The sequence below is a fragment of the Pithys albifrons genome, chromosome 14, assembly GCF_047495875.1.
Source record: "Pithys albifrons albifrons isolate INPA30051 chromosome 14, PitAlb_v1, whole genome shotgun sequence".
NCBI lineage: Eukaryota > Metazoa > Chordata > Aves > Passeriformes > Thamnophilidae > Pithys > Pithys albifrons.
The window spans coordinates 20,481,411-20,501,606 of record NC_092471.1 but is presented as its reverse complement, the minus strand read 5'-3'; the positions used below and the strand labels follow the sequence as shown (position 1 = coordinate 20,501,606).

General features: G+C 57.1%; 1 protein-coding gene across 1 annotated transcript; it reads left to right on the top strand.

Moving 5' to 3' along the window:
* The first annotated feature begins 1,193 nt into the window (after positions 1 to 1,193).
* Positions 1,194 to 14,005, top strand: LOC139678376 (cis-aconitate decarboxylase-like). The gene is made up of 6 exons (XM_071569159.1): positions 1,194 to 1,785; positions 6,173 to 6,360; positions 9,675 to 9,767; positions 10,734 to 10,939; positions 12,888 to 13,590; positions 13,790 to 14,005. Exons 1-6 carry the CDS (start codon positions 1,194 to 1,196, stop codon positions 14,003 to 14,005), a joined length of 1,998 nt encoding a protein of 665 aa, XP_071425260.1.
* The last annotated feature ends 6,191 nt before the right edge of the window (positions 14,006 to 20,196 follow it).

Here is a 20,196-nt window from a genome sequence, read left to right as displayed (position 1 = left end):
CCAGACCTGCTGCATGGAGGGGTGTCTTTGCCGTTGTCGGGATTTTCCCTGAGCCAGCCCCGCTCCCTGTAACATTCCACGGCACCCCTGGGAAGGGAGTGCTGCCCCTTCTGTGTGTCCCAGCCGTGCTCCACGGGGCATTGTTGTTGTCGGGATGTGCCCTGCGGGATTTTCCGGGTCGCTGCAGCATCTCCCGGCACCTCTGGGGAGGTTGTGCTGCCCCTCCCGTGTGTCCCAGACGTCTCAGTGGGGGCTGTTGTTGGAGGGATGCACTAGTGGATTTTGCCCGAGCCAGCCCCGCTCCCTGCAGCATCTCCGGACAGCTCTGGGAAGGGAATGCTCCTCCTTCCACGTGTCCCAGACCTGCTCCATGGGGAATTATTGTTGTTGGGATGCGCCGTGCGGGATTTTCCCGGTCACTGCAGCATCTCCGGACAGCTCTGGGAAGGGAATGCTCCTCCTTCCGTGCATCCCAGACCTGCTCCATGGGGCATTGTTGTTGTTGGGATGTGCCCTGCGGGATTTTGCCGGTCACTGCAGCATCTCCGGGCATCTCTGGGAAGGGAGTGCTGCCCTTTCCACGCATCCCAGACCTGCTGCATGGAGGGGTGTCTTTGCCGTTGTCGGGATATTCCCTGAGCCAGCCCCGCTCCCCGTAACATTCCACGGCACCCCTGGGAAGGGAGTGCTGCTCCTTCCGTGCATCCCAGCCATGCTCCATGGGGGATTATTGTTGTCGGGATGTGCCCTGCGGGATTTTCCCGGTCGCTGCAGCATCTCCCGGCACCTCTGGGGAGGTTGTGCTGCCCCTCCCGTGTGTCCCAGACGTCTCAGTGGGGGCTGTTGTTGGAGGGATGCACTAGTGGATTTTGGCCGAGCCATCCCCGCTCCCTGCAGCATCTCCGGACAGCTCTGGGAGTTTGTGCTGCTCCTTCCATGCTTCCCAGACGTGCCCTATGAAGGGGTGTCGTTGTCGTTGTCGGGATTTTCCCTGAGCCAGCCCCGCTCCCCGTAACATTCCACGGCACCCCTGGGGAGGTTGTGCTGCCCCTTCTGTGTGTCCCAGCCGTGCCTCACGGAGGGGTGTCATTGTCGTTGTCGCGATTTTCCCTGAGCCAGCTCCGCTCGTGCAGCATCTCCCGGCGGCGCTGGGGAGTTTGTGCTGCCCCTTCCACGTGTCCCAGACCTGCTCCATGGGGGATTACTGTTGTCGGGATGTGCCCTGCGGGATTTTCCCGGTCACTGCAGGATCTCCGGGCATCTCTGGGAAGGGAGTGCTGCCCTTTCCACGCATCCCAGACCTGCTGCATGGAGGGCTGTCTTTGCCGTTGTCGGGATATTCCCTGAGCCAGCCCCGCTCGTGCAGCATCTCCCGGCACCTCTGGGAAGCCTGTGCTGGTCCTTCCCTGCATCCCAGACGTGTCCATGGAGGGAGGTCGTTGTCGTTGTCGCTGTCGGGATTTCCCCCGAGCCAGCCCCGCTCCTGCAGCATCTCCAGCGGCGCTGGGGAGGTTGTGCTGCCCCTTCCACGGCGCAGCTTTATTTCCCTGAGTGTTCCTGGCATCCCTGCTGGAATAAGCCGTGGAAAACATTTCTGCCCTCCTTTTACTGTGCCCTTGGTTTCCCTGCGCCTTCGATCCGGAAGCGTCTCACGGTGCCCCGCTGGGAGCCGGGAAACTGCCCTGGAAGGAGCTCCGGTGCCAAACTCCCTGTCTGTGTCTTCCCTCCAGAAATCCCAGAAGCTCTTGGCAAGCTCCCGGCAAGTCCACAAAACTGCTGCCCACGGTTGGTATCTCTGGAGAACAGTTCGCGGGTCCTTCTGGAAAGTAATCACGGCATTGCTTTGAAAGAAAGGGCTGGGCTGGGGGGAAACCGCTCAAATCCTCGGGAGGCAAAGGCTGTCTGGGGGGTCCTGGAGGGGTTTGTGCCCTCAGGACAAGGAGAAAAGCAGCAAAGAGGAAAAATGCTCGTTGTGAGCCCTGTGCTAAACCAGAACCTTGAACTGATTTAGGACCGGGCTTTCCAAATTCTTCCTCTTTGACCCCAGATGTGAAAGATTGAAATCGGGTTGCTCAGATCCGCAGCTCCTCCGCCCCCGCCCTTGACAGCACCTGATGCTGCTGTGGGCAGTGCCTGGAGTGAGTCACAGATCCCTCTCTGTGCCTCCAGCTCTGGGCAAACTAACCACAACCTGCCTGTGCAGCCCCTTGGTCTGTTTCTTCTATTAATTAGTTTGTCTGCTAATTTATTTGAAATCTATTATAAGTTTATTAACTTATTTTAAAATGTGTTATTGTTCTAACACAAGTTTCTCAACTTGTTCCAGAACATGCTCTTGATCTACTGTCTTAATTAACTTATTTTGAAATGTGTTCTTCTCCTATCAGAAGTTCATTAACTTATTTTAACACATCCCATTATGTTTTTAATTAATTTAATTAATACATTTTAAAATGCATTCTTGTTCTGAGTTTATTAACTTTTAAAATATGTTCCTAATTTATTACTGATTTATTAACTGCTTTTTAAACCTGTCCTTGGTCTATTATGTTTCCTGACTTATTTTCAGATGCATTCCTGAGTTATTGCAACTTTATTTACTTCTTTTAAAGCAAGTCCTTGGTCTGTTACACCCATTAACTTATTTTAAAATGCATTATTAGTACAATAAATGCAAAGAACGTTAATGAAGGTTAATGAGCACTTGGAGACAAGAGAAATGCACACGGATTTATTTGCCCTTGGGCAGAGCCTTTAATGTTCCCGTGAGGTTCTGCAGAAACCCCCCGGAGTCATGGAATGCCTTCAGCTCAAGGGTTAAAAAAATATCTCTGCCTCCTGAAGTGACAGAGAGCGTTTGACGGCGGGAAGGAACAAATCCAGCTTTTCTGGGTGCCGTCTGATTTGAGTGGATTTTCCTGCGGATTTCCAAGGCCATTTGACATCACTGCTCCCTCCTCGGGGCGGGGCTGCCGAGCGGGGACTCGGGAGAGGCTCTCAGGGGATGGGAGATGCTCTCAGGGGATGGGAGAGGCTCTCAGAGAATGGGAGATGCTCTTGGGGCACAGGAGATGCTCTCAGGGGATGGGCGATGCTCTCAGGGCACAGGAGATGCTCTCAGTGGCAGGAGAGGCTCTCAGAGAATGGGAGATGCTCTTGGGGCACAGGAGATGCTCTCAGGGGATGGGAGATGCTCTCAGGGGATGGGAGATGCTCTTGGGGCACAGGAGATGCTCTTTGGGGCACAGGAGATGCTCTCAGGGGATGGGAGATGCTCTTGGGGCACAGGAGATGCTCTCAGTGTCAGGAGATGCTCTCAGGGGATGGGAGACGCTCTCAGGGGATGGGAGATGCTCTCGGGGCACAGGAGATGCTCTCAGTGTCAGGAGATGCTCTCAGGGCACAGGAGATGCTCTCAGGGCACAGGAGATGCTCTCAGGGGATGGGAGAAGCTCTCGGGGGATGGGAGATGCTCTCAGGGGATGGGAGATGCTCTCAGGGGATGGGAGATGCTCTCAGGGGATGGGAGAGGCTCTCAGGGGATGGGAGATGCTCTCAGGGGATGGGAGAGGCTCTCAGGGGATGGGAGATGCTCTCGGGGCACAGGAGATGCTCTCGGGGCACAGGAGATGCTCTCAGGGCACGGGAGATGCTCTCAGGGGATGGGAGATGCTCTCGGGGCACAGGAGATGCTCTCAGTGGCAGGAGATGCTCTCGGGGCACAGGAGATGCTCTCAGGGGATGGGAGATGCTCTCAGGGCACAGGAGATGCTCTCGGGGCACAGGAGATGCTCTCGGGGCACAGGAGATGCTCTCAGGGGATGGGAGATGCTCTCGGGGCACAGGAGATGCTCTCGGGGCACAGGAGATGCACTCGGGGCACAGGAGATGCTCTCAGGGGATGGGAGATGCTCTCAGGGCACAGGAGATGCTCTCGGGGCACAGGAGATGCTCTCGGGGCACAGGAGATGCTCTCAGGGCACAGGAGATGCTCTCGGGGCACAGGAGATGCTCTCGGGGCACAGGAGATGCTCTTTGGGGCACAGGAGATGCTCTCGGGGCACAGGAGATGCTCTCAGGGGATGGGAGATGCTCTCGGGGCACAGGAGATGCTCTCGGGGCACAGGAGATGCTCTCAGGGCACAGGAGATGCTCTCGGGGCACAGGAGATGCTCTCAGGGCACAGGAGATGCTCTTTGGGGCACAGGAGATGCTCTCAGGGCACAGGAGATGCTCTCAGGGCACAGGAGATGCTCTCGGGGCACAGGAGATGCTCTCAGTGGCAGGAGATGCTCTCAGGGCACAGGAGATGCCCTCGGGGCACAGGAGATGCTCTCAGGGCACAGGAGATGCTCTCAGGGGATGGGAGATGCTCTCAGGGCACAGGAGATGCTCTCAGGGCACAGGAGATGCTCTCAGGGGATGGGATCTGCTCTCAGTGACAGGAGATGCTCTTGGGGCACAGGAGATGCTCTCAGGGGATGGGAGATGCTCTCAGGGCACAGGAGATGCTCTCAGGGCACAGGAGATGCTCTCGGGGCACAGGAGATGCTCTCGGGGCACAGGAGATGCTCTCAGTGGCAGGAGATGCTCTTTGGGGCACAGGAGATGCTCTCAGGGCACAGGAGATGCTCTCATTGGCAGGAGATGCTCTCAGGGCACAGGAGATGCTCTCAGGGCACAGGAGATGCTCTTGGGGCACAGGAGATGCTCTCAGGGCACAGGAGATGCTCTCAGTGGCAGGAGATGCTCTCAGGGCACAGGAGTGCACACCCACATTGATATATTTATATATATAAATGAGTTTGATGGTTTTTTGTACTCTCATGTGCACTCTCTCCAATTAATACTATAAATTCTAATAGGCCACAGCAATTATAATTCTATACATTGTAAATATAATTCTATTATTTATACTCTGTATTCTAATTCCAGAATTATATCCAATCCAATTAATTACATCTAATGCAATCAAATATAAATTCATGTAAACAAAGAAATTTGTCCTTGAAATATGAAAGTCCAGTGCTCCCAAATTGGTTATTTTTAACAGAATTTTGACTTTTTAGGAGTGCACTGGGCTTGAAAACTGCTGACCCAAGACACTTCAATGCCTTGTAGGACCAAACTGCTGCATGAATCCAGACTTTGGGCCTAGTCCTGTTTGCCAAACATAATGGAAGCTCTTGGAGGTTCTGGTTTTATGTGATCCACTCCCAGGAACACAGCAGGACATCTGCTCTTCCTTCCCTCCAGATAAAGGGGCGAGATTTGAATTGATCCTCCTCAAAAAGTGGTTATTGGTGATAGTGAAAAATGCATCTAAATAAAGAACTGCTGAGAAGCTTTTTGTCTTTTAGCAGCAAAGGGATTTATTGACAGCACTGGAGGCCCAGCCAGTTCATACTGGGCAAAACCTGCCTGCCTTGTTTGTGTGAAATGAGCCATTTATAGCCTTAAGTTCATCGTTAACACCTTCTAATTTCCATATTAGTGACTGGGTGGAATCTTGGGCAGAGCTTTCCTTTGGCCTGAAATGTGGGTGGTGTCTCCTGACTTCATCCCTCGGGTGGTCTTGAAGTGTCTTCATCACTGTTGGACTTTTCTTTGTTCAATGCCATGACTTGTCAAACTTGTGAAGTCTTGGCTTTAACTCCCCAAAATCCTGGGTTTAACTCTCAAAAATCCTGGGTTTAACTCTCCAAAATCCTGGGTTTAACTCTCAAAAATCCTGGGTTTAACTCTCCAAAGTCCTGGCTTTAACTCTCCTAAATCTTGGCTTTAACTCTCCAAAGTCCTGGCTTTAACTCTCCTAAATCTTGGCTTTAACTCCCCAAAATCTTGGCTTTAACTCTCCAAATTCCTGGGTTTAACTCTCAAAAATCTTGGCTTTAACTCCCCAAAATCTTGGCTTTAACTCTCCAAAGTCCTGGGTTTAACTCCCCAAAATCTTGGCTTTAACTCTCCAAAGTCCTGGCTTTAACTCTCCTAAATCTTGGCTTTAACTCTCCAAAATCCTGGGTTTAACTCTCCAAAATCTCACATCTTTACCGTTTCATCCTACTGAAGTGTCCAGCGGATTTAATGTGTGGCTCAAGCGGCCCAGAGGGTGCAGAGCTGTGGGCTGGGGTCTCACTGGTGCCCTCACCCCCTGCCCTCTCTGGTGCTGCAGTGGTGGCCAGGAGCTCTCCAGAGGACACCGTGACCAGCAGCTTCGCCTCCTTCATCCCCTCGGCCCGGCCCGAGCACCTTTCCAGCACCGTCCGGCACCGCAGCAAGAGGATGATCCTCGACAGCATCGGGGTGGGGCTGGTGGGCAGCACCACCCGCGTGTTCGACATCGCCCTGCGCTACTGCCGGGTAGGAGCAGCGCCTGGCACTGCCCTGGGACAGCCCTGGGACTGCCCTGGGACCGCCCTGGGACCACCCTGGCACCGCCCTGGGACTGCCCTGGGACTGCCCTGGAACCACCCTGGGACTGCCCTGGGACTGCCCTGACACCGCCCTGGGACTGCCCTGGGACTGTCCTGGGACCACCCTGGCACCGCCCTGGGACTGCCCTGGGACCGCCCTGGGACTGCCCTGGGACTGCCCTGGGACCACTCTGGGACTGCCCTGGGACTGCCCTGGGACCACCCTGGGACCGCCCTGGCAACGCCCTGGGACTGCCCTGGGACCGCCCTGGGACTGCCCTGGCACCGCCCTGACACCGCCCTGGGACTGCCCTGGGACCGCCCTGGGACTGCCCTGGGACTGCCCTGGGACTGCCCTGACACCGCCCTGGCACTGCCCTGGGACCGCCCTGGGACTGCCCTGGGACTGCCCTGGCACCGCCCTGGGACTGCCCTGGGACCGCCCTGGGACTGCCCTGGGACTGCCCTGGGACCGCCCTGGGACTGCCCTGGGACTGCCCTGGGACCGCCCTGGGACTGCCCTGGGACTGCCCTGGGACTGCCCTGGGACCGCCCTGGCACTGCCCTGGGACCGCCCTGACACCGCCCTGGGACCGCCCTGGGACTGCCCTGGGACCGCCCTGGGACCGCCCTGACACCGCCCTGGGACTGCCCTGGGACCGCCCTGGCACCGCCCTGGGACCGCCCTGGGACCGCCCTGACACCGCCCTGGGACTGCCCTGGGACCGCCCTGGCACCGCCCTGGGACCGCCCTGGGACTGCCCTGGGACCACCCTGGGACCGCCCTGACACCGCCCTGGGACTGCCCTGGGACCGCCCTGACACCGCCCTGGGACCGGCCTGGGACCGCCCTGGGACCGCCCTGGGACCGCCCTGGGACCGCCCTGGGACTGCCCTGGGACTGCCCTGGCACCGCCCTGGCACCGCCCTGGGACTGCCCTGGGACCGCCCTGGGACCGCCCTGGGACTGCCCTGGGACCGCCCTGGGACCGCCCTGGGACCGCCCTGACACCGCCCTGGGACCGGCCTGGGACCGCCCTGGGACCGCCCTGGGACCGCCCTGGGACTGCCCTGGGACTGCCCTGGGACCGCCCTGGCACCGCCCTGGCACCGCCCTGGCACCGCCCTGGGACTGCCCTGGGACCGCCCTGGGACTGCCCTGGGACTGCCCTGACACCGCCCTGGGACCGCCCTGGGACCGCCCTGGGACTGCCCTGGGACCGCCCTGGGACCGCCCTGGGACCACCCTGGCACCGCCCTGGGACCGCCCTGGCACCGCCCTGGGACTGCCCTGGGACCGCCCTGGCACCGCCCTGGGACTGCCCTGGGACCGCCCTGGCACCGCCACGGCTTCATGGCTTCTGCCTGGTGGTGGAGGGATGTGCTGGCACCGTCCCTGCTGCCCCGGGAGGGGCAAGCACTGAGCTCTGCTCTCTAAGACCAGGGACAGCACCCAGGGAATGGCTGGGGCTGTGCCAGGGCAGGGACAGCACCCAGGGAATGGCTGGAGCTGTGCCAGGGCAGGGACAGGGCACAGGGAATGGCTGGAGCTGTGCCAGGGCAAGGACAGGGCACAGGGAATGGCTGGAGCTGTGCCAGGGCAGGGACAGAGCACAGGGAATGGCTGGAGCTGTGCCAGGGCAGGGACAGTGCACAGGGAATGGCTGGAGCTGTGCCAGGGCAGGGACAGGGCACAGGGAATGGCTGGAGCTGTGCCAGGGCACAGGGAATGGCTGGAGCTGTGCCAGGGCAGGGACAGGGCACAGGGAATGGCTGGAGCTGTGCCAGGGCAGGGACAGCACCCAGGGAATGGCTGGAGCTGTGCCAGGACAGGGACAGCGCCCAGGGAATGGCTGGAGCTGTGCCAGGACAGGGACAGCACCCAGGGAATGGCTGGAGCTGTGCCAGGGCAGGGACAGCGCCCAGGGAATGGCTGGAGCTGTGCCAGGGCAGGGACAGCACCCAGGGAATGGCTGGAGCTGTGCCAGGGCAGGGACAGGGCACAGGGAATGGCTGGAGCTGTGCCAGGGCAGGGACAGCACCCAGGGAATGGCTGGGGCTGTGCCAGGGCAGGGACAGCACCCAGGGAATGGCTGGAGCTGTGCCAGGGCAGGGACAGGGCACAGGGAATGGCTGGAGCTGTGCCAGGGCAAGGACAGGGCACAGGGAATGGCTGGAGCTGTGCCAGGGCAGGGACAGGGCACAGGGAATGGCTGGAGCTGTGCCAGGGCAGGGACAGCACCCAGGGAATGGCTGGAGCTGTGCCAGGGCAGGGACAGTGCACAGGGAATGGCTGGAGCTGTGCCAGGGCACAGGGAATGGCTGGAGCTGTGCCAGGGCAGGGACAGGGCACAGGGAATGGCTGGAGCTGTGCCAGGGCAGGGACAGCACCCAGGGAATGGCTGGAGCTGTGCCAGGACAGGGACAGCGCCCAGGGAATGGCTGGAGCTGTGCCAGGGCAGGGACAGCACCCAGGGAATGGCTGGAGCTGTGCCAGGACAGGGACAGCACCCAGGGAATGGCTGGAGCTGTGCCAGGGCAGGGACAGCACCCAGGGAATGGCTGGAGCTGTGCCAGGGCAGGGACAGGGCACAGGGAATGGCTGGAGCTGTGCCAGGGCAGGGACAGGGCACAGGGAATGGCTGGAGCTGTGCCAGGGCAGGGACAGGGCACAGGGAATGGCTGGAGCTGTGCCAGGGCAGGGACAGGGCACAGGGAATGGCTGGAGCTGTGCCAGGGCAGGGACAGGGCCCAGGGCATGGCTGGGACTGTGCCAGGGCCAGGGACAGGTTGGATCTCAGGAAAGGTTCTTTCCCCAGAGGGTGGTGGGCACTGACCAGGCTCCCCAGATGCTCTCAGGGGATGTGAGATCCTCTCAGTGGACAGGGGATGCTCCAAGCCCCAAGGCTGCCAGAGCTCCAGGAGGGTTTGGATGATCCTCTGGAGCACAGGGAGTTACTCTGGGGATGGTCCCATGCAGGGCTGAGGGTTGGACTGGATGACCCTTGTGGGTCCCTTCCAGCTCAGCACGTTGTGTGATTCTGTGAATTCCTTTCCACCAATCATTGGAACAGATGCTCAGGTGGAGTCCCCACCCTCGGAATGCTCAAAAAACCTGTGGATGGGGCACTTGAGGATATGGTTAATGGTGACCACGGTGGTGGTGCTGGTTGATGGTTGGACTTGGTGATCTTAAACACCTTTCCCAACCCTCATGGGTGTCTGACAAGGGTCTCCCACCCTGGTTTCCCCCTCCCCCAGGAGCTGTACTCCCCTGTTGCCGTGAGCTCTGTCTATGGCAAGCCTGGTGTGAAGCTCTCCCCAACTCTGGCCGCCTTCACCAACGGAGTTGCGGTAAGATCAGCCCTTCCAGGAGAATCCACCCCTGGGGTGCCTCCCAGGGCATTCCTTGGCATTGCAGGCTGGTCACTGGGAGGGGTGACAGGGACAAGAAGTCAGGGCTCCTCTGCAATGTCCTGCTTTTGGAGGGACCACACAGCCCCTGTGGGGACAGCGGGTGGTTGTTGTCACAGATGTCACCTCAGCAACCCCAGCGAGGAGCTCGTGCTGCCTGTGCTGGGTTAGAGGGAAACAGGAGGAGAAATGAACCCAACACAAGAGATCATAACTCAGAGTTACAATTTAATAACAATATTACCATAAATGCAATGGCACAAAGAGAAATTGGGTTTAACCCCCAACCCCAGCAGTGTAACCCACCCCCTGGGGCACAAACACAGGGGGGTTTGGTGGCCCCTGTGCTGAGCCCCACGTGGTTCTCCCGAGTCCAAAGGAAAAGGAAGGGACAAACCTGTTGGTGCAGATGATGGCACAGTCTGGTGGAGAGTGGGGGGCTCCTCCTGGCCAGGGGCTGCTCCTCCTCTGCATCCACCCAGTGGTCCCAGAGGTCCCAAACCCCCAGATTGTCTCCCCTGAGGTGCCCCCAGTGCCTCCCCCAGGGCAGGGAGTTCCACACTGGGGGATCTGACTCTGGCAGTCAGGGGGGATTTTGGAATGGTTGCTGGCCCATGGGCAGAGCTGAGCCCTCAGGTGGGTGTGGAGGTGCCAAGGAGTCCCTGCAGGGCAGTTCTCCCAGCTCCTCTGCCGGGCTTCTTTCCCAGCCAGCTCCCAGCCTGAGGGCTCAGCTGTGCCCTGGGCAGCTGCTGCCAGTGGGCCCTTGGGAACAGTTGCTGGGCAATGGCCCAGAGGGTTTGGAATGCCCACCTTTGGTCACACCCACACAGGGATAAACTGGTCCCACCTGCTGAACTGGGACACTGCCTCAGCTCCAGCAGGTCCTGATGGCTGTTTCCCTGGCAGACTCACTCCATGGATTTCGATGACACCTGGCACCCTGCCACTCACCCCTCAGGGGCAGTTCTGCCAGCCCTCCTGGCAGCCTCCCAGATGCTGCCCCCTGGCACCAAACCCAGTGGCATGGACCTCCTGCTGGCGTTCAACGTGGGCCTGGAGGTGCAGGGCAGGCTCATGCATTTCTCCACTGAGGCTCATGACATTCCAAAAAGGTAAAACCACCTGTTGTCCACAGGGGAGGAAGAAGGTTGGCCAGTTTGGGTTTCAGAATGTTGGTGTAAGTCCAGTTTAAGTGAGTTTTACCCCAGGACAAGGGTAAAGCCCTACTGAGAGCCAAATGCCAGGGGTGAGGAACCACCAGGGATTTATTTATTTGGTGACTTCCAGTCATCTTGCCTCAAAAATGACCATCAAGAGTCTGCAGTGCCATCATCTAAACCAGCCAGGCCAAGAGCTCAGGGGCATGCAGACAGGCTAACAGTGGGCACAGCCCCTGTGTCAACTGCCCTCCCCCAGCTCCAAGGGACAGACTGACCAGGGGCTGTCACCCCTGGGCATGTTGGATGAGGCCAGATTTGTCTGGAGTGGTGGGAAGTTTGGCTGGAATGACACAAGTCATGTCACCTACTCCTGGAGACAATTCAGACTTGCTTATTGGAGGCTCTGAGCTCCCTCTGGTGAAGTTTCGAGGCAGAGGCTGAGGTTTGGGGTGGGCAAATCCTGAGCCAGGTGAATCCCAGATTCTGAGTCAGGTGAATCCTGAATTCTTAGGTGAACCCCAAGTTCTGAGTGAGGTGAATCCCAAATTCTTGAGTGAGGTGAACCCCGAGTTCTGAGCCAGGTGAACCCCAAGTTCTGAGCCAGGTGAATCCCAATTTCTGAACCAGGTGAACCTCAAGTTCTGAGCCAGGTGAATCCCAGATGCTGAGCCAGGTGAAACCCAAGTTCTGAGTCGAGTGGATCCCAAATTCTGAGCCAGGTGAAACCCAAATTCTGAGTCAGGTGAATCCCAAATTCTGAGCCAGGTGAAACCCAAATTCTGAGTCAGGTGAATCCCAAGTTCTGACTCAGGTGAACCCCAAATTCTGAGTCAGGTAAATCCCAAATTCTGAGCCAGGTGAATCCCAAATTCTGAGTCAGGTGAATCCCAAATTCCATGTCAGGTGGATCCCAAATTCTGAGTCAGGTGAATTCCAAGTTCTGAGACAAGAGGATCCCAAATTCTGAGCCAGGTGAATCCCAAATTCCACATCAGGTGAATCCCAAATTCCAAGTCAGGTGAACCCCAAGTTCTGAGCCAGGTAAATCCCAAATTCTGAGTCAGGTGAAACCAAATTCTGAGTCAGGTGGATCCCAAATTCTGAGTCAAGTGGATCCCAAATTCCACGTCAGGTGAATCACAAATTCCAAGTCAGGTGAACCCCAAGTTCTGAGTCAGGTGAAACCCAAATTCCAAGTCAGGTGAATCCCAAATTCTGAGCCAGGTGAATCCCAAGTTCTGACTCAGGTGAACCCCAAATTCTGAGTCAGGTAAATCCCAAATTCTGAGCCAGGTGAAACCCAAATTCTGAGTCAGGTGAATCCCAAATTCTGAGTCAGGTGAAACCCAAAGTCTGAGTCAGGTAAATCCCAAATTCTGAGTCAGGTGACTCCCAAATTCTGAGTCAGGTGAATCCCAAATTCCATGTCAGGTGGATCCCAAATTCTGAGTCAGGTGAATTCCAAGTTCTGAGACAAGAGGATCCCAAATTCTGAGCCAGGTGAATCCCAAATTCCACATCAGGTGAATCCCAAATTCCAAGTCAGGTGAACCCCAAGTTCTGAGCCAGGTAAATCCCAAATTCTGACTCAGGTGAAACCAAATTCTGAGTCAGGTGGATCCCAAATTCTGAGTCAAGTGGATCCCAAATTCCACATCAGGTGAAACCCAAATTCCAAGTCAGGTGAATCCCAAATTCTGAGCCAGGTGAACCCCAAGTTCTGACTCAGGTGAACCCCAAATTCTGAGTCAGGTGACTCCCAAATTCTGGCCCAGGTGAATCCCACCTGCAGCAGAGCCCTGAGGGATTCCCACCGGCTCACGGTTCCTCCCCAGCCCCGCCGGGTTTGGTGCCCCCTGTTCCGGGCAGGCAGAGATGCTCACTCCTGCCACCCCCCCAGGTTCCACCCTCCGTCGGTGGTGGGCACCATGGGCAGTGCCGCGGCGGCGGCCAAGCTGCTGTCCCTCAGCCGGGCTCAGTGCTCCCACGCCCTGGGCATCGCCGCGTCGCTGGCCGGGGCCCCCATGGCCAACGCTGCCACCCAGGCCAAGCCGCTGCACGTGGGCAACGCCGCCCGCCTGGGCCTGGAGGCGGCACTGCTGGCAGCCCGGGGCATGGAGGCCAATCCCCTCATCCTGGACGACATCCCGGGCTGCTCCGGCTTCAGCGCCTTCTACGGCGTGTACCGGCCCCAGCCGCTGGCTGCGCCCGGCGAGCAGCACCAGTTCCTCCTGGAGAAGCAGGACATCGCCTTCAAGCGCTTCCCAGCCCACCTGGGCATGCACTGGGTGGTGGATGCCGCCTTGTCCGTGAGGAACCTCTTGGTGAACCACACGGGGTCCTTCTGTCCCGCTCTGATCCGCACCATCGTGCTGAAGATCCCTCTGTCCAAGTACATCAACCGGCCCTTCCCCAGCTCCGAGCACCAGGCCAGGCACTCCTTCCAGTTCAACGCCTGTGCCGCCCTGCTGGATGGCGACGTGGGCCTGGCATCCTTCTCTGAGGGCAGCATCCAGCGGCAGGAGCTGCGGGAGCTGCTGGCCAAGGTGGTGGTGGAGCACCCCGAGGACAACGCGGCCAACTTCGACAAGATGTACGGGGAGGTCAGTTGGCTAAAACTTGGCTGTAACAATGCCAAGGTCACGGGTTCAATCCCCTGTGTGGGCCATTGACTGAAGAGTTGGACTCCATGATCCTTGTGGGTCCTTCCAGCTCAGAACAGTCTGGGATTAGGTAAATAAATGAGTAGTGGGCCAGTTGGAGCTTATGGTGAGGTTGTTCTTGATCTGTGCTGTTTATTAGGTGGCGCTGCTCCTGCACAGCGGGGACGTGCTCACGGGCAAGTGTGACACCTTCTACGGCCACTGGAGGAAACCTCTGAGCAAGGAGTCGCTCCTGAAGAAGTTCCGCTCCAACGCCTCGCACGTGCTGGCGGAGGAGAACGTCGAAGCCATCATTGCCATGGTGGACAACCTGGAGGACCTGCCAGACGGCTCCCAGCTGGCCTGCAGCCTGTGAGGGACAGCACAGGGGGGCTTCATGGGGGGCTTGGCCCGGTGGGACCCTGATTCCTTTCTTCATTGGTGCTTTACTGTTGATTTCCAAGGCCAGGAACGTTCCCATCCCTTCAAGCAGACACTTCAATATCAAATCATCAGAAAAAACTTCTTTGCAGAGAGAGTGCTCAGGCATTGGAATGGGCTGCCCAGAGAGGGGGTGGATTCCCCATCCCTGGAGGTTTTTCAGCTGAGCTTGGCCGTGGCACTGAGTGCCATGATCTGGGAAAGGGACTGGAGTTGGACCAAGGGTTGGACTTGATGATCTGGGAGGTCTTTTCCAACCCAATCCATTCTATGATTCTGTGATTCTATGGATGTGGCACTGAGTGAGAATCCACCATGTCTTGATCCCACCATGTCTTGATCCAACCCTACTGTGATCACCAGCCCAGGGCATGGAGTGCCCTGGGCTGGTGATCACAGTGGGATTGGATCAAGGGTTGGACTTGATGATCTCAGAGGTCTCTTCCAACCCAAGTGAGAAGAGCAACGAGGCTGGAGAAGGGACTGGAGCACAAGCCCTGTGGGGAGAGGCTGAGGGAGCTGGGGGTGTTCAGGCTGGAGAAGAGGAGGCTCAGAGGTGACCTCAGCACTGTCTGGAACTGCCTGAAGGGAAGTTCTGGCCAGGTGGGGGTTGGTCTCTTCTCCCAGGCACTCAGCAATAGGACAAGGGGGCACGATGGGCTCAAGCTCTGCCAGGGGAAATTGAAGTTGGAGAGGAGAAAGAAATTCTTTGCAGAGAGAGTGCTCAGGGATTGGAATGGGCTGCCCAGAGAGGGGGTGGATTCCCCATCCCTGGAGGTTTTCCAGCTGAGCTTGGCCGTGGCACTGAGTGCCATGATCTGGTAAAGGGACTGGAGTTGGACCAAGGGTTGGACTTGATGATCTCGGAGGGCTTTTCCAACCCAATACATTCTATGATTCTGTGATTCTATGGATGTGGCACTGAGTGAGAATCCACCATGTCTTGATCCAACCATGTCTTGATCCGACCATGTCTTGATCCAACCCTACTGTGATCACCAGCCCAGGGCACGGAGTGCCCTGGGCTGGTGATCACAGTGGGATTGGATCAAGGGTTGGACTTGATGATCTCAGAGGTCTTTTCCAACCCAATCCATTCTGTGATTCTGTGAAAGGAGCTCACGAGCTCATGGTTGGTGCTGTCTGAGCAGCTGAAAGGCCACCACAAACAGGAGGTCTCTGTGAAGCCTGAGGTGTCTCTGGGAAGCTGCTTCCCCAGGAGGAACTGTGTCTGTGCACTTTTTAAAGCTGGATTCCAAGTCTTTTCTGGGCAGAGAGCCCGACCACGGAGTCTGGGAAGAGGAGGAAGTTCAGCTGCAGAACTTGTGCTTTTCTCAGCGCTCTTCTGGACACTTTTGGGATCCCAGTTGGTTAGTCCTGCTGGCCAGATGGTAAACCCATCCATCACTGTAAACAGCCAAGCTTCCTGGCACAGAGGGATTGTTTTGCTTTTCCACTAAAAGCCTCTTGTTTCTCCAGCATTTGGGAAGGGTTTGCCACTGCTCTGTGTACAGAGGGTGGGTCAATGACCCTTAAATCCTGTGAGTGTCTCAGAAGGAAAGGCAGTTGGTAGGTGAGGAGCCCTAAATTAGTCCTACACCCACATCCTGCACCTCCTGAGGGGCCACCCCCGCCCATCCCAGGGCTGTGCCACACCACCCTCCTGCCTTGGCACAGGCTGCCCATTCACCTATTCAGGGCTGGCTCACCAGAGATGGTCCACACAGCCCGTGGGCACCTCTGGGTGGTGAGTTGGAGATGTAGAGTGGGAAATTCCTGTTCTTCTCCCCTGAAATGAGGGGAAGCTTCCTGAGACTCGAGTCCTAACTCACCTTTCCAGCTGGGATTGGAGCTGTACTCACACTCCTGAGCAGCCATTCCCTGAGGGGCTCCTTCCCCTGCATCCCTCCTGAGTGGGACATGGACCACTCTGTGGTTGCTCCTCCAAAGGGCTGTTTCCATCATGACCATGACAGAGGTACAGAACGTGCTCGCAGGAGTGAGGGTTGTTGTCCAAGGGGGCTGAGGTGGGACCAGACACCAAGAGGGAATGTGGGCTGGTTCCTTTATCATCATCCTGGTGGTGCTTCGTGCAGAGGGTGTCCCATCCACAGCAAAACTCTGTCCATCCATCCCCTCTCTCACCCTGTCCAGCATCCACAATGAATCTTTCTCAATAAAGAACAGAATTAAGCTCATTTTCTGCATCAAGTTTTACTGCTCCATTATGAAGACCATCAGTTTTTCAGTTTTAATTGGAATGCACCAAATCCAGAGGATTTCCCAAAGGAGGGAGAACCCAGAGGAGGCTGGGCAGGGACAGCTGGAAGGCTGGCCTGTTTCTCCAGGGTGGGACATCCCCTGAGCTCCACAGGTTGTTTTTCAGGTGCAACAAATCACAGAAGGGCACACCCAGTGCAGGGTTCTTCCAAATTTATAGCACTAATTAATAATCCAGTCCAAGAACCTCCCCAGCTCACCCCTCTGGAGCTTCTCCAAGGGTTTGGGACCTTCTGCCTTGCTTTGACCACAACGTCTCTCCCAGGTGTTTGTGTCCCAGGCAAGATGTCCTTGCTAAAACCTTTTCCTGGACAAAACCAGGTGAAACAGAATCTCAGGAATGTGGCACAGACCGTGAGAAAGGGGTTTTAGGAGGTGTCAGCTGCTGCCTCAAGGGTGAGAAACTTTACAGGTCTGTTAAAATCTACAAACACATAAAAATCTGAAGGCATCAGTGTTCTACCACAACCACCCAAAGGGAAGTTACTCCGTGTTCTCCATGAGCTACAGATTTCCAATACTTGCCGGGTTTCCATGACAAGTTTCTGCTTTCCTTTGGTTCCAGTTGGGGTGAGGTCACCAAAGATGTCATTCCATGTTTCACAGCCCAGTGAACTGGCTGAGCCAGTGCCCTCCAAGCCATCCAGGAGCTCCTCTGGCACAGGGATCCATGTGTGACAGAGCTCAGCTGGCCTTCAGGGCAGGGGCAAAGCCTCGCTGTGGACCATCAGTGTCCTGAGCCTTGCCATGCTCTCCTGTCCGTGCCCCTGCAGCGATGCCGTGGGGCAGGGAGGCTGAGCAGGACAGGAGGGACCTGCCAACCTTCACCTGGTGGTGCTGGAGCACAGAAAGGAGCTTTCTGGTTGTGTTTGGAGCTGCAGTTTGTCCCTGAGATCCAGGAAACCTTCGTGGCTTGGCTGTCCTGTCAGACACAGTCCTGGCACCTTCCGGCAGGTGGGTGTGAGATGAGGAAGGGAAGGGACAGGTGGGTGTGAGATGAGGAAGGGAAGGGACAGGTGGGTGTGAGATGAAGGGAAGGGACAGGAGGGTGTGAGATGAGGAAAGGAAGGGACAGGAGGGTGAGATGAAGGGAAGAGACAGGAGGGTGTGAGATGAGGAAGGGAAGGGACAGGAGGGTGTGAGATGAGGAAGGGACAGGTGGGTGAGATGAAGGGAAGGGACAGGTGGGTGAGATGAAGGGAAGGGACAGGTGGGTGTGAGATGAGGAAGGGACAGGTGGGTGAGATGAAGGGAAGGGACAGGTGGGTGTGAGATGAGGAAAGGAAGGGACAGGTGGGTGTGAGATGAGGAAGGGAAGGGACAGGTGGGTGTGAGATGAAGGGAAGAGACAGGAGGGTGTGAAATGAGGAAGGGAAGGGACAGGTGGGTGTGAGATGAGGAAGGGAAGGGACAGGTGGGTGTGAGATGAAGGGAAGGGACAGGTGGGTGTGAAATGAGGAAGGGAAGGGACAGGTGGGTGTGAGATGAGGAAGGGAAGGGACAGGTGGGTGTGAGATGAGGAAAGGAAGGGACAGGTGGGTGTGAGATGAAGGGAAGGGACAGGTGGGTGTGAAATGAGGAATGGAAGGGACAGGAGGGCGTGAGATGAGGAAGGGAAGGGACAGGTGGGTGAGATGAGGAAGGGAAGGGACAGGAGGGTGTGAGATGAGGAAAGGAAGGGACAGGTGGGTGTGAGATGAAGGGAAGGGACAGGTGGGTGTGAAATGAGGAATGGAAGGGACAGGAGGGCGTGAGATGAGGAAGGGAAGGGACAGGTGGGTGAGATGAGGAAGGGAAGGGACAGGTGGGTGTGAGATGAGGAAGGGAAGGGACAGGTGGGTGTGAGATGAGGAAGGGAAGGGACAGGAGGGCTGGTAGTGTCTGATCTCCTTTTCTTGTTTCACTCATCAGTTCACAGAGTCCCAAATCACTGAGGTTGGAAAAGACCTCCAAGATCATCAAGCCCACCCTGTGCCCAATGCCCACCTTGTCCCCCAGCCCAGAGTGCCACATCGAGTCATTCCTTGGGCACCTCCAGGGCTGGGCACTCCAAACCTCCCTGGGCAGCCCCTGCCAAGGTCTGACCACCCTTTCCACGAGGAACTTCCTCCTCATGTCCAACCTGAACCTCCCCTGTTCAATTTGAGACCATTCCCTCTCCTCCTGTCGCTGTTCCCTGGAGCAGAGCCCGACCCCACCTGGCTCCCCCCTCCTGGCAGGGATTGCAGAGAGTGATAAATTGAAGCAGAAAGTGGCTTTTCCAGAGCATCCAGGAGCTAAAGGCATGTCTGAGATTTTGTTTTCACTAATGGAATTTCCTCCCAAAGCCGAGGACTCTGAAAAAGCCTCTGCTATCCCAGTCCAGGAAAATGTCTCACTCGTTATTTCCATTATCACACAGTAAATTTTCATATCCCTTAACAAATTAGGAGACCCAACCCCTGGCATGGGAGGCCTTAAAAAAGCCAAGGAAAAAAAAATGGTCTGTGAAAATTCCAGCCCAGCCTGTGTGACCCTGAGGGTGCTCAGAGGTCAATGTGGTGCCACCAAAGTCCCAAACTTCTCCTGTCAGGCTGAGTGAGAAACGAGCCATTGTCCAGCTTTCTGCTGGTGTTCCAAGAGAAATGCCACTTGAAATGAAGGAATGGGAACATTTCCCCGCAAACATATTTATGGTAGTGAGCTCAGTGACTGCAGGGACTTCTGCACTGCAGGGTCAGTCCATAACCACAGGAAGGTTGGGATGCCCCATCCCTGGGAGTGTCCCAGGCCAGGTTGGACAGGGCTTGGAGCACCCTGGGCTGGTGGGAGGTGTCCCTGCCCAGGGCAGGGGGTGGCACTGGGTGGGCTTTAAGATCCCTCCCAACCCAAACCATTCTGGGATTCTGGGATTCTACAGCCCCACACCAAAAATTAAGGCTCCTCTGACACAAGTTCTTGGCCAGGGAGGAGCCCTGAGAGTAGAAAGAGGGGAAAGTTGGCATGTCCAGGATATCATCATAGCCATCGCCCACAGCATTTGACCCTGTTCTGGGGGCATCGCCCCTCTCCCGTGGGATTTAACCCTCTCCAGAGGGCATCGCTCCTCTCCCGAGGGCATCGCCCCTCTCCCATGGGATCTGACCCTCTCCCATGAGCATCGTCCCTCTCCCACGGGATTTGACCCTCTCCCAAGGGCATCGCCCCTCTCCCATGGGATCTGACCCTCTCCCATGAGCATCGACCCTCTCTCATGGGATCTGACCCTCTCCCATGGGATCTGACCCTCTCCCATGGGCATTGCCCCTCTCCCATGGGATCTGACCATCTCCCATGGGATCTGACCCTCTCCCATGAGCATCGTCCCTCTCCCATGGGATCTGACCCTCTCCCAAGGGCATCGCTTCTCTCCCATGGGATCTGACCCTCTCCCATGAGCATCGACCCTCTCTCATGGGATCTGACCCTCTCCCATGGGATCTGACCCTCTCCCATGGGCATTGCCCCTCTCCCATGGGATCTGACCATCTCCCGGGAGCATCGCCCCTCTCTCATGGGATCTGACCCTCTCCTGGTGGCATCGCCCCTCTCCCGGGAGCATCGCCCCTCTCTCATGGGATCTGACCCTCTCCTGGTGGCATCGCCCCTCTCCCGGGAGCATTGCCCCTCTCCCATGGGATCTGACCCTCTCCCAAGGGCATTGCCCCTCTCCCATGGGATCTGACCCTCTCCCAAGGGCATCACTCCTCTCCCATGGGATTTGACCCTCTCCCATGGGCATCACCCCTCTCTCATGGGATTTGACCCTCTCCCATGGGCATCGCCCCTCTCCCATGGGCATCGTCCCTCTCCCATGGGATCTGACCC